Below are 16452 nucleotides of genomic sequence, written 5' to 3'. Positions count from 1 at the left end.
GTTTCGGCAGATATATGATTTTTTTAAAGCCAAAATCAAGCTATGGAGAGATTTCGTTCTCTCAACCAGTTATTATCAAGTATTTACTTAATATAAGTAAATTATATAATTACATATAATAAATGCTAAATAACCAGAAATCAAATGAATAACTATTAAATCAGCAACCAGCAAGAAATACACTGTAATTAAAGATAAAATAAGTCATCCTCTGATTGATTGGTCTTGTGACAAAATGGTATCTAAAGAATCTGAAATCCACCGAATCCGGTTTGGCTCAATGGATAGAGCGTCGGCTTGGGGACTGAAAGGTCCCGGGTTCAATTCCAGTCAAGGGCATGTATCTTGGTTGCAGACACATCCCCAGTAGGGGGTGTGCAGGAGGCAACTGATCGATGTTTCTCTCTCATCGATGTTTCTAACTCTATCCCTCTCCCTTCCTCTCTGTAAAAAAATCAATAAAATACATTAAAAAAAAAAAAAAGAGTCTGAAATCCCCCAGCTAGTGGCTATTACTTTCTTTCTTAGGATCAAATCTCTTTTATGGATGGCCTTCGCAGGAGGGTGGAATTGCTAAGAAGATAATGCGATAATACGTACTCAGCCCGGGCCCGATCTCCCAAGCTTCACAGCTGCTGAAAATCATGGCTGTTATTTTCTGTTCTTTATTGAGATAAAAATAATTTATTTTAAAAAATTATGAAGTCTAAGAGAAAGTAGAAAATAGGAGCTTTTATGTGAGAGTGATAAGAACTTAGGTTAGATAGAAAAGATTTTGAAGGATGCATTGAAACTATCTTAGAACTCAAATTACTACAGAAAGACACCGCAATCATTTGATATACTGAATTGAAAAATCGAGGTCCCTGCATCCTCCTCATTCATTGGGCCAGCTCGTAAATTCCAGGCACTTCACAAATGAAGGCCAAAATGCCTAGAGATGAATTCATTTTGCGCAACCTTTCTGCTTTTGATATCAGATAACTCTACCCCAATCTTGATGACAAACTGCTGAAGACTGAAGTTATTTTATCACAACTCAAAAGCACACCAGTATTTCAGCCACAAATCTAGAAATGATTGTTATTACTTATTTGTGGTAGAATAAATACCCACAAAAGCCAGCCAGAGCACTCTTCAAAATAGCAGCAATTTTGCTTAATCTCATAACCAACGTATGTGTATGACTGCTTAATTCTATTCAGTGTGAATGTAAAAAGTTGATCAGTCAAAATAACAAATTAATTCAGCTGACCACTAAAACCTAAAATTTTATCGAAGCTTGTTACTTTCTAGAATTGAAAAACAATGGGGGGAAATACAAAACTCAAATGTTTACTCCATGAGATTAAGCAAAAAATATATAAATTTTTATCTGAGGATTTTCCATTGCTTTTAGATGGAATGGAAGGGGATGGGGAAAGAGAAAGGGAGAGAGATACACGGATTGGTTGCCTCCCCCATGCACCTTGACTTGAGGCCTGGGAACAAATCTGCAACCCAGGTACTTGCCCTTGACTGGAAACCGGTCCCGAGACCTTTTGTGTGTGGGCTGAAGCTCTAACCACTGAAAACCACCAGCCAGGGCTAGGCAACCTTTGTAATAACCTTTGATAAAATTCTCTATTCTTTTCATAACCTAATGAATCAGATATGAAATTCAGAAACTAACTTTTAAACATCCGTTTAATGATGACAGAGAATCATTGATCGGCTGCCTCCTGCAAGCCCTCCTACAGGGGACTGATCCCTGACCTCCTGGCTCATAGGTTGTCATAAGTTGAAGCTCAACTACTGAGTCATCTCTGCTAGGGCTTCTTCTGTTGGCAGCTTCATTGTTTAGGGGGAAAAGCAAAGTATCTACTGCTACCTGACAAAAACATACACTCACAAACACCCCCCCCCCCCCCGCACACACACAAATTTTAGTTGAGTTCTACAATCTTCCATGATTCATGGACACCAAGCATGTAAATCCATTCTACTAGTGAAAACAGCCTCTGCAGGCACAACCCTTAAAATGCCATACTATAAATGATCAAGGGCTATTTTAGGATTTGACAATCATGCCTACAAAGGCTTCCCAACTCTAAAGACTTAAGTTCAACTTCAAGAAGAAAGACAATTTTTGCTCTTAATGCAATTAAAAGGCTGTCTGATAATGATTTTTAACTACTGCAAGAAAGAAAAGTTCACTTCTAAGTATTATGTGACTTAAGGAAAGATACCTGCTCAGATGAGATGGCAATGAGGGGATTTTGCTCAATGTTAAAGAGATCTTACCAAGGAAAAGCTCAATCTTTAGGTGAAGTTGGAAAACAACGATGGACACAGGCCGTGGTAGAATGACAAGAGTAATACCAAGAATTAATTCAGTGTGAATGTAAAAAGTTGATCAGTCAAAATAACAAATTAATTCAGCTGACCACTAAAACCTAAAACTTTACCCGGAGCTTGTTACTTTCTAGAATTGAAAAAAATTCTAGCGTCGGCCTATGGACTGAATTAATTGCGGATGATTACACAAAAGGCTCAATGAGTATCCTATAGCTCATTTTACGGGGTTCTTAACTAAAGATTCATTGAGCTTCCTTTGTTGTTGTTTTTTCAGGATAGGCATAGAGCCCTCTGACAACTTTGTAAATATTCAATTTCAACACCACGTTTAAATATTTATTTATTTATTTTATTTATTTATTTTTTTGTTAGTCAAGAATTTGACTTCAGCCCCACCAGGTGGCCAGCTGGTGGCAGTGTCTTCCTGTACACCAAAAGGTTGCAGGTTCAATCCCCAGAAGGAGGAACAGATTCACGATTCTCTCTGTCCTCTCCAATAAAAACAAAGAAATGAATAAAGGACAGATATATGCTCAGGTGAGGATTAAAAAAAAAGACAAAAACTTGACTTCAAGGAAAACTCTTTAGTCAGTCCTTTGCCAAAACGGGTTTGGCTCAGTGGATAGAGCGTCGGCCTGTGGACTGAAGGATCCCGGTTCAATTCCAGCCAGGGCATGTACCTTGGTTGCGGGCACATCCCCAATGGGGGGTGTGCAAGAGGCAGCTGATCGATGATTCTCTCACATCGAGTTTCTAACTCTTTATCCCTCTCTCTTCCTCTCCGTAAAAAATCAATAAAATATATTAAAAAAAAAAAAAAAAAAGGCAGTCCTGTCCTATCGATAGATGGATAGAACACGCTGCTTATGTGCCAAAAAAGCACAACAGATGAAATAGAATAAACATTGCGTGGAAAAGCCCTCATCTTGTCAAAGGGATGAGCTTGAAGTCAGCACTCGCACTGGTCCTCCCGACTGACTGACCGACTTGGGTTGTGTTTTGCCTCCATCAGCAATCGAATAGCACTTGTACACACACGAACTTTAGAGAATAGGTTTCTTTCCTCGCTGCATTCTTTAGGCAAATCTACTCAAGTATCAAGGGCACTGAATAGTTTTCTTCTTCAAGCTACTGACCTGGTAACCTTGGAAGAAGTTAAGAATTTCCTTAACTCCAGTATTGTAGGCCAGGCCCTGCATTCTGACCACCGTGCCAGGCTGTGCTGGGACACCGCTAAGATTAGCAGCTGTAGGGAAGTAGCCAAGATTATTGGGCGAACCTGGGGGGCTAAAGGAAGAGAAAGTACAGTGAACCAATAGGAATAGACAACGTCGAATATTCACCCCAAAAACATTAGTCACGTAAGGTAACAGGCTCTCTCAAGGTGATCTCAGGATCACCCGAGCTCTCTCCCCCAAGCCAGGTAAGAACACCGTATTTCCAGAAAAGCCTAAAGGTAAAAGGTAGAAGGGTTAGCGCAGAGAGTTCAGTGCAGGGCTTCCTCAGACTCAGTTCTCGCTGAGATTCTCAAAGGGACAGGAAGGAGAGAAGTAAGCCTGTAAGGTCACTCAAGCACAAAGCACCACCTCCACAACCAGCTCATTGATGATTAACTGGCTCGTCGTCAGGAATACGAAGGCATGAATACGCAGGACTAACAGGAGCCACAGCCACAGCCACAGCCACAGCCACAGCCACAGCCACAGCCACAGCCACCAAAAGCAAGCACTTGCAGTGATTTTCCCAAGGAACAGACTGTTTTACCCGTACACACAAGCAAAGGTGCAGCACAAGAAGTGAGCACAGAACACAAAAATACTACAGCACTTCTGAGACATCCCTTTCCACTTGACTGAAAAGCAGGAGGAGGTGGCAGGTGAGCTGGAAAAGATTGCCAGCAAAGGAAAGTCAATCACCATGAGCACAACAGGAGAGCTGGCGGACCAGTCCCCCAGGTATACCTTCTGCCGTCACCCCCCCCCCCCGGAGCACAGACCCAGTGAACACCTCATTCTTTGGATGGCAACTTCAGTAACCGCCGTATCATAAAATAAGCTCCATCCGGTTCACCACCCAATCGGTTTTCCACCACAGTCAGTGGCCATTGGGGAAATTTTAAAATAAGTTATTAGCTTAAAGACCCACCGTTTTCGATTATTAACCTTTATAAATCTTTCTAAGGAGATGATTATCCCATTTCAAAAACAAGCAAACACAAAAATGAAAGGGACTAAAAATCTTTGAGAGTCTGTAGCCTACATGATCCTAACTGATGATCAATAGGAATGATATCAGATGTGCATCTGGTTCCAGACTCCGTTTCCCTATTGAAGCAGTAGCCCTGAGCAAGTTACTTGATTTCTTTTAACGTCAATTAAATCAGTTGGTAAATGGGGATGATGGCACCTCCCGAGTTCTACAGACTCATTCTGTAGATTCAATGATCAAACATACCAAGTTATTCCATAAACCATAAGATGCAATCATTTGTTATTTCACTTTTGCTATTTCCATAACCATTGTTCTATTTCACTATCTTGAAAACATGGGAGAGCCCAAAAGTAGTACCGGACATCAAGCTGCCTTTACCAGCTCCAGTGCCTAAAGCAGTGATCCTCAACTTGTCTGCCTACTAGAGTCACCTGGAGACCCTGCTCCACAGGCGACTTTTACCAAACACTGAAATAAAGAATATGTATTTTTTGCCAGCGTGGCTCCGTGGTTGAGTGTCCACCTTTAAACCAGGAGGTCACGGTTTGATTCTCAGTCAGAACACATGCGTGGGTTGCAAGCTCGATCCCTAGTGGGTAGCGTGCAGGAGGCAACCAAACAATGATTCTCTCATCCCTGGAAGTCTCTCTCTCACTCTCACTCTCCCTCTCCCTCTCCCTTCCTCTCTCTGAAATCAATAAAAAAATAAAATAAAACACAACAAAAACATATAAGAGTTGTCCATCAAAGCCAGACTATACCAGAAGCTCATCCTAATCTTTATGCTCAATTGTTAGTCACTGTTTCTTGGTTCTTGCTTATATCCATTGTCTTTTTAGTTAGGTCTCAGATTCTCAAGGGTCAATATTTATCAGCGTCTCTCGTGCACAGTGTCAATAATGTAACTTCCACAAGTCAATATAGCAATGAATTCAAAGGTCTTGCGTGCTGGAAGATCACACCACATCGTGTAAATTAACCAGGGCACTGCACTTGAGCGGGTAGAAAACCTTGTTGAGCTGCCTGAACAAAGAACTGAGGTGGGGTGAGAGGAAATGAAGCGGGAACAGCAGGCGAGGGGCTTTACCAAAGGTGTGCATTGGGAGCACCATGGAGCATTGCTGCCGTCCAGACAGTCCTTATGACCGTGGCTGAGGCTCCTTCACAAGCCACACGTGTTAAGAAATCACTGAATTTAACGCACAAATGCATGAGTCATACAGTTGTCCCAGATTTTCTCCTCTGCAGTATTGAATGTCCTTTATACATATTTAGGGGGGGGGGAATTTTTTTTGAACCCCCCCAAAGTAGAGAAAACCTGTTTCCTTTAAAGTTTTGAAATTCTAATTTAGTTGCTTGAGAGTCTACTGTGAGACCATTCAATCATGCTTCCCATCCTACATTTTCCCAGATACTAATTTATATCATTTAATTTCATAATGTTCAATGTATCCTAATGAGACATTCAAAAGTCTGTGAATTGAAGGCCAGGATTCCAAGACAGTTACACACTCTAAGAAAAAGAAGGGTATGTCACATACCCTTTATTCACTTATTTAATACTAGAGACCTGGTGCGCGAATTCATGCACAGGTGGAGTCCCTCTGGGTAGCCTGCAGCTCTGACCTGCTGCTCCCACTCATCCTGACCCCACCATGCCTGTAGCAGGCTCACACCCAATCAATCTAGATCAGGAGAAACTCCTTGCCAGCCATGAGCCCAAGGGGAGTAGCCTACGGTCTGGGCTGAAACCCGCACTCGGACATCCCCCAAGAGGTCCTGGATTGCAAGAGGGTACAAGTCAGGCTGAGGAACCCCACTGGTGCATGATCGGGCAGGGGAAGGACCACTGAAGGGCTCCAGGGCATGTCAAGCCCATCTTGCTCAGTCCCTATTGGCTGGACCCCAGCAACAAGCTAACCTAACTGGTCAGAGCATCAATCCTGGGGATCAGTGAACATCATAGTGATTGGTCGACTGTCTGCCCCCTAATGGTCAGTGCACGTCATAGCAAGCAGTTAAGCAGTCTTAGCATGTCATTAGCATATGACACTTTAGTAGTTCTGCTGTTTGGTCTGTTTGCATATTACCCTTTTATTGTATAGGATTACAAATTACTAAACATTGGTGACACTGATTAATGTTATCGGGTGGCATTCTAAAAGGTAAAGTCAGCCGAAACCGGTTTGGCTCAATGGATAGTGTCGGCTTGGGGACCGAAGGGTCCCGGGTTCGATTCCGGTCAAGGGCATGTACCTTGGTTGCGGGCATATCCCCAGTAGGGGGTGTGCAAGAGGCAGCTGATCGATGACTCTCTCTCATCGATATTTCTAACTCTCTATCTCTCTCCCTCCTCTCTGTACAAAATCAATAAAAATATATATATATAAAAGGTAAAGTCATAGCATGACAGTATTCATCATTTGAGGACTTGCCATATTTCTCTAGAGAAGAGGGGATCACAATGTTATCAGATAAAAGAATAGGTTAAGTAAAAAGATTAGAGAACTAAATTCTGCCCTCCGGATGTGCATAACACATTAGCTAAGGAAACATGAGAAGTCCTGCAGAAAGACACCTGGTTCCCGCTGCCTTACAAAATTACTACACAGATCCTTGTGGATTAAGATTCGTTAAATCCCCAAGGGTTATAAAGACCTTTTAGTTGGAAAATGACTGTTTTCATATAGGAAATTAAAAAAAAAATTATTATAATTTTTTTTCTAGCTAGGAAGGGAGAAGGAGAGAGAGAGAGATGGAAACATCAAGTAGAATGAATATTGATTGGCTGCCTCCTGCATGTCCCCCACTGGGGATCAAGCCTGCAACCCGGGCAGGTGCCCTGACTGGAACTGAGTCGTGATCTCCTGATTCACAGATAAGACGCTCAAACACTGAGCTTTACAGGCGGGGTGTTATAGAAAAATTTTTGAACTCACTCTAAATTTTTATCTGAAATCAAACATTTCAGCAAGGTTAACTTTTCAGTACTCTTTGGAAATTTAATTCCCTGACTTCTCATGGACTGGTTACTATAACTGGATACTAAAATTAAAAAAAATAAAAAATACAGATTAGCAGGAGAAAAACAAAAGCTTAATGACATATATACTTTCTGTAAGCAATCTGAATAACTCCCCAGAATGGCTGAAGCCACCAACCTAAGTATCACATTGGGGGGGGGGGGGGGGCCTGGGGGGGGATAGGTTACCAGGAAAAGCAAAGTAAACAAGGTTAAGCTTGTCCTGCAGATTTAAGATTGTTGTATTCAGCACCAAGAGTTTCTTGTGATAAAAATCATTCCCTTCTTCCCAAGAAGAGCTCTTCTCACTAAGAGAGATTTTCCTAACCATCATAAATAGCTTTTACAAAGAGTAACTTCACCTTGGTTTTCAGAGCAACTCCCTGTGTGCTATTTCTTTAAAAATCAAACAAACAAACAAAAACACACACACACAAAAAAACAATTAGCAATAATCACGCCTTGGATAAACCTCATTGGCTATGACACTGCCTCTGCACAAAGCTTGTGTGCTGTTCTTCCTCAGCCTACACTAATCCCAATGCCAAAGACACGTTTTGGGGTAACATTCGGTTCCCACGCAGCTCCTGTGCTACAAACCTGTGCAGGTGGTTACTGCGCTAAATACTATCAGGGGTGAGGAACCGTTTTTTTCTGCCAAGGGACATTTGCATAGGTGTAACATCATTTGAGGAACATACAACATAATCAACTTAAACACTGGCCTGCTCTGTTTGCTCAAAGGTTTGAGTAACTTACCCCTAATGCCTTGGCAGGGCCACGTGGAATGATTTCATGGGCCTTCTATGGGCCCGCGGGCTGGACGTCCCCCACCCCTGCTGCACACTAGTGTAACAGCGTGACAAGTATTTGCAATGAGGTTATGATGGATGTGAGAAGGTGTTGGGAAATGTTCAGCTCTCTTATAACTTGTGGAACCACCCCTCTATATGCAATCCATCACTGCCACTTCTCACTGAAGCCTCCTTATGTGGCGCCATGACTGTATGAACTTCTTTATGTACATGTATCCACCTTTCAAAGAAACGTTAAGTAACCAATGGATATGAAAACATTTTAGAATGCTTCAAGACATCTTCTAAGAATCTATTTCACCTCATCAGCTAATTTATGTACTGTCAAAATGGTTCGGCGACTAAACTTACATTTAATCCAACCATGTTAAAGGGTATAGAATGTAGCCCGCCACTGCAGTTATCATGTTTCAAGTACCATCGTGAAGTGACAGGCTGGTTACTCAAAACAAAGAGCCTCCAGGAAGCCCCATTAAAAAAATATTCCTCACCCGAGGATATGTTTTTACTCACTTTAGACAGAGAGAGGGTATTTATGGTCTACGTTTCCAGGGATAACTTATTGATTATTTTGTATATAAATAAAAAACACTGCTAATACGTTTTGCTTTCAGTGGAAAATATTTTAAAAAGAAGTATTTAAGAAAATACTTAACACGTAAAGAAAATCAAAAGTCAGCCTATATTGTTAAGTAAAATTCACATACAAATGTCAGTTCTTCCATTGGGCCTACTTTAATCCCTTAAAGATATACCAAGGAAATGCTTAAATGGGAAAGTAGATGCAAAATAGGGTTATTTTCTTTTGATTTTTTACTATTTTTTATTTTATTTTTTATTTGTTTTCTGGTGGGGGGGAGAAGGGAAAGAGAAAAATAAGGGGGGGAAGAAGGGGAGAGGGAGAAGGGGGGGAGAGAGAGAGAGAGAGAGAGAGAGAGAGAGAGAGACAGAGAGAGAGATCAATGTGAAAAACATCAATATGGATTGTTTGCCTCCCACACATGCCCCAACCAGGGAACTGAACCTGCGACCTTTCAGCATACAAGAGGTCACTCCAACTGTGCCACACCAGCCATGGCAGGGTTACTTTCTTTATCAAGGTTGGCACATGTATTTTAGCTAAGTTCTTTTTCTTTTAATTAGAATGTTAATTCTTTAAGAGTAAGGTGCTTGCTTATTCTGAAAGCACAACATTTAAAGATATATTTGACACATAAGCAATCCCTAGCTTTTGAAGTGTTCTGGTTTGATTTCAGATTAATACACTGCATTAATCTGAAATCAAACTGACACATATCATTTTTTTTAAGTGGAGGGAATTACAAAAAATATTACTTTCAGAGACAAACTCCAAATGTTCTGATTTAATATCTTTTTAGCTTAGAGAGTGCAATCTCAAACTTGCCTCTGTATCAAAGAATTGGCCAAAATATCTTGTATATGTACACAACAGAGTTTTCCAATTGCCTCAAATGCCTTAATAATCATGTGAGGTTAGAAATTACTGGTGTTCTACTGTAAAATATATTCTTGTTTTGGGAATTTGCTTATCTTATTTATATAGGTTATATTATTCCTACAAATTATCTTTATTTTATAAATCATCATTAAACCATCCTGCAGAAATATAAGTACTAAAAGATCAACAAAAACTTTTATTTACTAGAGAAAATAAAATTAGATGTCTAAAAATAAAGAAATGGCTACATTACAATTATATTAACATCATGTGGAAATTAGAAGAATGAGATAAATAGGGAGAACTCCAATGACATTTTGGAAAGTTAATATAGAACAGAATAGATAGGCGGTACAGGTGTAAATGTGTATGTTTCCAAACTAATAATAGTGGTTCATTTAGATTTTGAAGTGTGTAAATGGGAATATCTTTCTCCTCATTATACTTTATACTCTTTTAAGAGTTAATAATAAGGATATTACAAACTTTAAAACTAGTAAAGGGGAAAAAATAACACGTAGTCAGGGGCCCCAAATTACATGAGCTATTAAGCCATCCATGTCAGTTCCTCCTGCATTTGGGGTTTCAATTCAAGAGTTTCCCATCTCACTGTGATGGAAAACTATTTCTAAGGGATTCCTTCTTTTAATAGCGCCCAGAGAGCAAGTCAGTGGAGGAACTGGATATTCTGCAAATAAATGTATCGTAGGCATGAGAAACTGCACCAGGTATGCACTGAAACAATGCATTCCACTCCTGACATTCTAATGATGTAAGGAAGGTAAACAAAGATCTTTTTATAACCACTGCCGACAAGTGATTGTCACAGAGTCCACAGAAGGTGACAGATTGGAGCTGGGAGAGGTGCCTGACACAGTACTCAACGATGAAAAATTAATTACATGTGCTTCTGTGTCTTTTCAACCCTTTAAAAGCTGACTAGCTAGCAATTACCATAGCTATCTCCTTATTCTCCCCCCCCCCCCCCAGTAGAATAAAGAATATTTTCAATAATGTGGCGGCTACAAGCTTCACTGCTACTGAGATTCCAAAGGTCTTCCTTCCTACTAAAATATTATAGATGGAAAGGAGAGGAAAATACAACGCAACACAGCAACTGTAGGAATCAGATGTGTTCGTTCCGGGCCACTTTTTTAAAAAGTCACATACTGGTGGATATACTCGAAACATTTAATAGCGGGGAAAGAAAAAAATAAGACCTGGTGTAAGTTTTTAAATTCTGAGCAGTATTGCTTGTGTTAAAGTAAATTTTTATTTTAACAAATTGAACTGATTATTGAATTTAAAAAGATTTTTAATAAGTTTTATAAACATAAAATTAAGAATGAGACGTCCTTATATATTCAAGTGAGAATCATGGGCAATTAGACTTGGCAGGGATCCCAAAAACCCTATAAAAGAATTAAACATAATGGGTCATTCCAAAACTCCAAGGTTTCTGGTTTGATCCCAAGTCAGGGTACATATAAGAAAGCATACAACAAATCAATGTTTATCTCTCTCTCAAATCAATAATAATTAACATGGAACAACAACAGTACAAGTGATCTATAATATAAGGTAGTGGAAAACACCCAACTAGAATATCAAAAGAGAAAAAGGAAGAATTTACATAATGAGAATAGTTTAAGGGACTTTTGGGAAACCATCAAGTGTGCCAACATTCACATCAAAGGAATACCAAAAGGACATAAATATATAAAACAAGTATTGAATGATATGATAAAAGCAGTCTCTTCAATAAATGGTGTTGGGAAAACTAGACAGATACAAACAAATAAAAAAAAAAAGGAACTCACACACTTTCCTACATCGTATCCAAGAACCACAAAATGACCAGAGCCATAAAAATGATTAAAGATTTATATATAATACCTTAAACTATAACACTCCCAGAAGAAAACATATGCAGGAAAATCTATAACATATTTTTTGGAATAGGTCTTCTAGGGCAAGGGACCAGAAGGAAACTGGGACTACATCAAACTAAAGAGCTTATGCACAAGGAAGGAAACTAGCAACGAAACAAAAAGACAAACTACTGAATGAAGATATTCACCACTGTTACATTTAATAAAGGGTTACTATCCAAAATTTATATTTTAAAAAACTTTATAAAGACCTCATATAACTCAACATCAAAAACAAACAATCCACTTAAAAAATTGGACAGCTTGGCTGGTGTGACTCGGTGGTTGATCATTGACCTATGAACCTGGAGGTCATGATTTGATTCCCAATCAGGGTACATACCCAGGTTCTGGGCTCAATCCCGAGTGGGGGTAGGCGAGTATGCAGGAGGTAGCAGCCAACCAATGATTCTCTCTCATCATTGATGTCTATCTCTCCCTTCCTCTATAAAATCAATAAAATATCTATTTTTAAAAATGGAGGACCTGAACAAACATTTCTCCAAAGATGACATACAGAAGGTAAACAGGTATATGAAAAGATGCTCACCATCACTAGCCAGTAGGTAAATACAAATTAAAACCACAATTGGTCATCACCTCACATCTATCAGAATGGTTATTATCAATAAACCATCAAACAGCAAGTATTGCCGGGACCGGTTTGGCTCAATGGCTAGAGCGTCGGCTTGGGGACTGAAGGGTCCCGGGTTTGATTCCGGTCAAGGGCATGTACCTTGGTTGCGGGCATATCCCCAGTAGGGGGTGTGCAAGAGGCAGCTGATCGATGACTCTGTCTCATCGATGTTTCTAACTCTGTATCTCTCTCCCTTCCTCTCTGTACAAAATCAATAAAATATATTTTAAAAAAAAAAAAAAAAAAAAGAAAAGCTCTTTATTAAAAAAAAAAACAAAAACAAAAAAACCCAGCAAGTATTGATGAGAATTTGCACAAAAAGGAACCCTCATTAATTGTAGGTGGGATTACAAGTTGGTGGTTATCACTATAGAAAACAGTATGGAGGGTATTCAAAATATTTAAAAAATTGAGCTACCATATACCCAAGCAATTCCACCTCTGGATATTTATCCAAAGAAAAGAAAAACACTAATTCAAAAAGATATATGCACCCCTAGGTTCACTGCAGCGTTATTTACAAGAGGCAACATATGGAAGTAACCCAAGTGTACGTCAATAGACGACTGGATAAAAAATTTGTACTTGGATAGTAAAATAGTCCTTGACCATAAAAAGAAAATGCCTTGCCATTTATAATAGCATGATTGAAATCATGCCATATTTGACTTTGTCTAACTTATTTCACTTCGCATAAGACAAATATGGCATTATTTCATTCATGTATGGAACAAAGTAAACGATCCAACAAAACAGAAACTCACAGATACAGAGAATAAACTGATGGTGACCAGATGGGAGGAGGTTTGAAGGGGTGGGTGAAAACCATGAAGGAATTAGGAAGTACATGTTGGCTGTTTATAATACAAGTCAATAAATTTGTAATAAATCACCTATGTCTCAGGTGGGTACCAGACATATCAGGATGAACACTCTAAGTTTTACAAATGTCTAATCATGATGGTGTACATAAGAAATGAAAAATATTGTGTATCAACTATAATGTTTTTAAAATTTTCCCTAGAACCCAGAAAAAAATTAAAAATTTGATTCTATGAAAATTCTAAATAAATCTCACTTTGGATTTTTTAGTCAAGATTTAGGGGTGAAAAAATACAAGTTGCGTACAGCTTCAAAGAACTGGTTTTAGATGGGGGAGGGAAAGAGAGGGAGGGAGGGAGAAAAAAACTGTTTTTATTTATTGAGGGGTAGCAGGAATTAATGCTATTTAAAAATATAATTTTTGTCTTTAAGGATTTTCTTGTTTTTTTGTTTGTTTGTTTTTAATTCATTCACAAGATAGTGCCACTCTATTGCCATGATCACAGTGCCCCTCACTTAGGGCCCTAAGAATAGAGAAGGGGAAAAAATCAAAGTTGAATACAAAAATAGCCTAAAAGATGTTGTTTATATATAGTTTTGAAAAAAGAAAAAAAAAACACACACACACACATACACACACAAAAAAACAAACTTATTTTGGTTTGTCTTGAAACCGCCTTCTTGCTCAGAGATGACCAGAAGCTCCAGCCGCCCAAGGTCACCTTCACCGGGCAGACAATGGTCTTTTGTGAGCCCAGGCCCGGCCATCAAAGGAGCCATTTGTTCCTGCCCCCGTTCCCGCCCCCTCGCAGCCTCACCTGGGGTAGTAGGCCGTGTAGTTCATGAAGAGCTGAGTGCCCGCGGGGTAGTATGCTGGGGAGGGCTGCAGGGCCCGCGGGTTCAACAGCAGCGAGGGCTGGTAGATGGCGGCCTCGGTGGGAATGACCGCGGCGGGAGCTGGAAATGTGTAGGAGGGAGGAGACAGGCCTGCATAAGCAGAGAGAGACACTTTGAGAAACTGGTTAACGGCCGGCACGCGTGTGCTTAGCCCTCAGGCCATGAGGTTACTATGGCATCTACACATGGTAAAGTCAGAGAGCAAATCCTTACGCCACCCCATGCAACCTCCTTTGGGTTATGCAGAAGTCACCTCCGTCCTCCCACTCAATCAGCCTAAGGAACCGTTCTGGGTCTAAAAGTTGGGAAAGCCAGTATCATCAAACATCAGCTCAACTATTTCTTGACATGGAATTATTTTTTCTCTCCCTACTATCGAGTGCCAGTTACAGCAAAAATTTTGAGGAAAAGAAACACGGGGCTGACATTTAGTATCATTTCAAACTAAAAGCTGGGTTAACTTGGCATGATTTCCACCTTTTAAAGGTAACTCAGATAATGGGGTTTGAAGCTAATCAACACTTTCAAACTTGTAAAGAAAAAACAAAAAAACAAAACACCAACCTGGGCACAGCCAATGTGGCTCAGTGGTTGAGCGTCACCCTATGAACCAAGAGGTCACAGATGGATTCCTGGTCAGGGCACATGCCTGGTTTGTGGCCTCGAGCCCTGGTAGGGGGCGTGCAGGAGGCAGCCAATCGATACATGTTTCTCTATCATCAATATTTGTATCAGTCTATCCCTCTCCCTTCTCTCTCTCTCTCTCACTCAAATCAATAAAAACATGTTTTTAAAAAAATCCAATCTGGGAATTAACCTGAGAAATAGAAGTGTACGTCTTCCTGAGACTCAGCAATAAAAAGTGAACTCAGATTATATAGAAAATAGAGAGAATGAAATTCCTTTTTTTTCTGGTTACCCAACTCACTAAGGGAGATGAACACTATCCAGGCCATCTGTACCCAGCAGAGAGGTAACTGGGTTCCAAACTATGTTTTTGTTAATCCTCACGAGGATATTTTTCCATTGGTTTTTAAAGAAAGTGGAAGGGAGGTGGGAGAGACAGAGACACATCAAATGGTCACCTACCGCACACAGGACCCCAACCAGGGCCAGGCATCGAGCCTGCAACTGAGACACATGCCCTTGACTGGAACAGAACCCAGGACCCTTCAGTCCTCAGGCCGATGTTCTATCCACTGAGCCAAACTGGCTAAGGCAATGTTCCTAACTTTAATTTGCATGCCTAGAACAACCTATTCAATTTTTGCAAATATCAGAGGAAGGGATAACGTTTTCACATGAAAATCTCTCTCGTCTTCTGCAAGTCTTGTGTTTCCACATGTGTATGGAGAGTAGGGCAGCTGTCATATTGGTACCCATACCGACCGCATATTCACGTTTTGGATAGCTCGTTCATACTCACTGAAAATCGAGCTACATGTAGATGAATTTGAAAATGAAGATGCCTTGCCTTAAAAGGGCAATCAGGACAAGTTAAGGCACCAGTCATATGAAAAATTATAAAGCCTGTGTGTACTTCCTGCTTTCAAAACTATCAAGCAATTCATTAACAACAGTGTCTCAAACCAATAAGACATATATACGTGGTAGGTATAAGTCTTTTCTGCCTTAAAACAAAGAAAAGTAGTAATTTTTAATAACTAAACATCAGATTTGGTGTTGAAAGGACAGCTATTCTCATATACCTAAAAGAGAATGAGGAATATATTTTCATAGACTAAAGAATGGAGGTGAAATTAAAATGCTCAACTTTTTGAAAAGTTAAATTTTTACAAACAAATTAAAGTTTGCAACTTTAAAACAATGATACTTAGCAGCACTTCTTTCCCAAGGTCAGTAAGAAACTCCTCAGTGAGGCCTAACTGATCACTATTTTAACTGTATTAGTACTTGAGATCATATAGAAAACAATGCAATTCCTGTAAATCTTTTGGTTGTTGTATAAATAGGCAATCACCTAAAGTAAGTCGGCAGGAAAAGAACAGTCCAGAAGAACAGGCATGACATTAGCATAAACTGAAATTCTGACTTGAACTAAAAATAAGTGAACTCTTTTGCTAAAATGGTAAATGGCCAAATTTTAGTTAAAATGTTGGGAAAGTATTAATAGTAAAGATGTAAAAAATATATTTAACATGTTTATTATTTTAGGGCTTGTGACGGAGAAAGGGAAGAAACGGAAAGTCTTATGAAGAAAGTGTAATGACCAGTTTTGCACCAGGAAGAGAGAAATAAATAACATCACAGCAGAAACTGGGTTACACATGAAGGAGAAATTCCCTTATCTCATAACGCTC

The 16452-nt window shown here is 39.7% G+C and overlaps 1 protein-coding gene across 9 annotated transcripts in view; it reads right to left on the bottom strand.

The window, feature by feature from the left end:
- The window catches only part of ESRP1 (epithelial splicing regulatory protein 1), a 50141-nt gene that overhangs the window by 5814 nt on the left and 27875 nt on the right, over nt 1–16452 (bottom strand). For 6 of the 9 annotated variants that reach the window (XM_036436534.2, XM_036436538.2, XM_036436535.2 and 3 more), the window contains exons 13-14: nt 14053–14221; nt 3474–3624 (exon numbers count right to left, since the gene is read on the bottom strand). In XM_036436534.2, the coding sequence (XP_036292427.1) occupies nt 3474–3624; nt 14053–14221 (320 nt within the window). Of the gene's footprint in view, nt 1–3473; nt 3625–13697; nt 13759–14052; nt 14222–16452 lie in introns of those variants that run through there. The other 3 variants (XM_036436540.2, XM_036436542.2, XM_036436541.2) reach the window with 2 other exon arrangements.

The sequence above is a fragment of the Pipistrellus kuhlii genome, unplaced genomic scaffold, assembly GCF_014108245.1.
Source record: "Pipistrellus kuhlii isolate mPipKuh1 unplaced genomic scaffold, mPipKuh1.p scaffold_m20_p_14, whole genome shotgun sequence".
Lineage (NCBI taxonomy): Eukaryota > Metazoa > Chordata > Mammalia > Chiroptera > Vespertilionidae > Pipistrellus > Pipistrellus kuhlii.
This window is presented reverse-complemented; position numbering and strand designations above follow the sequence as displayed.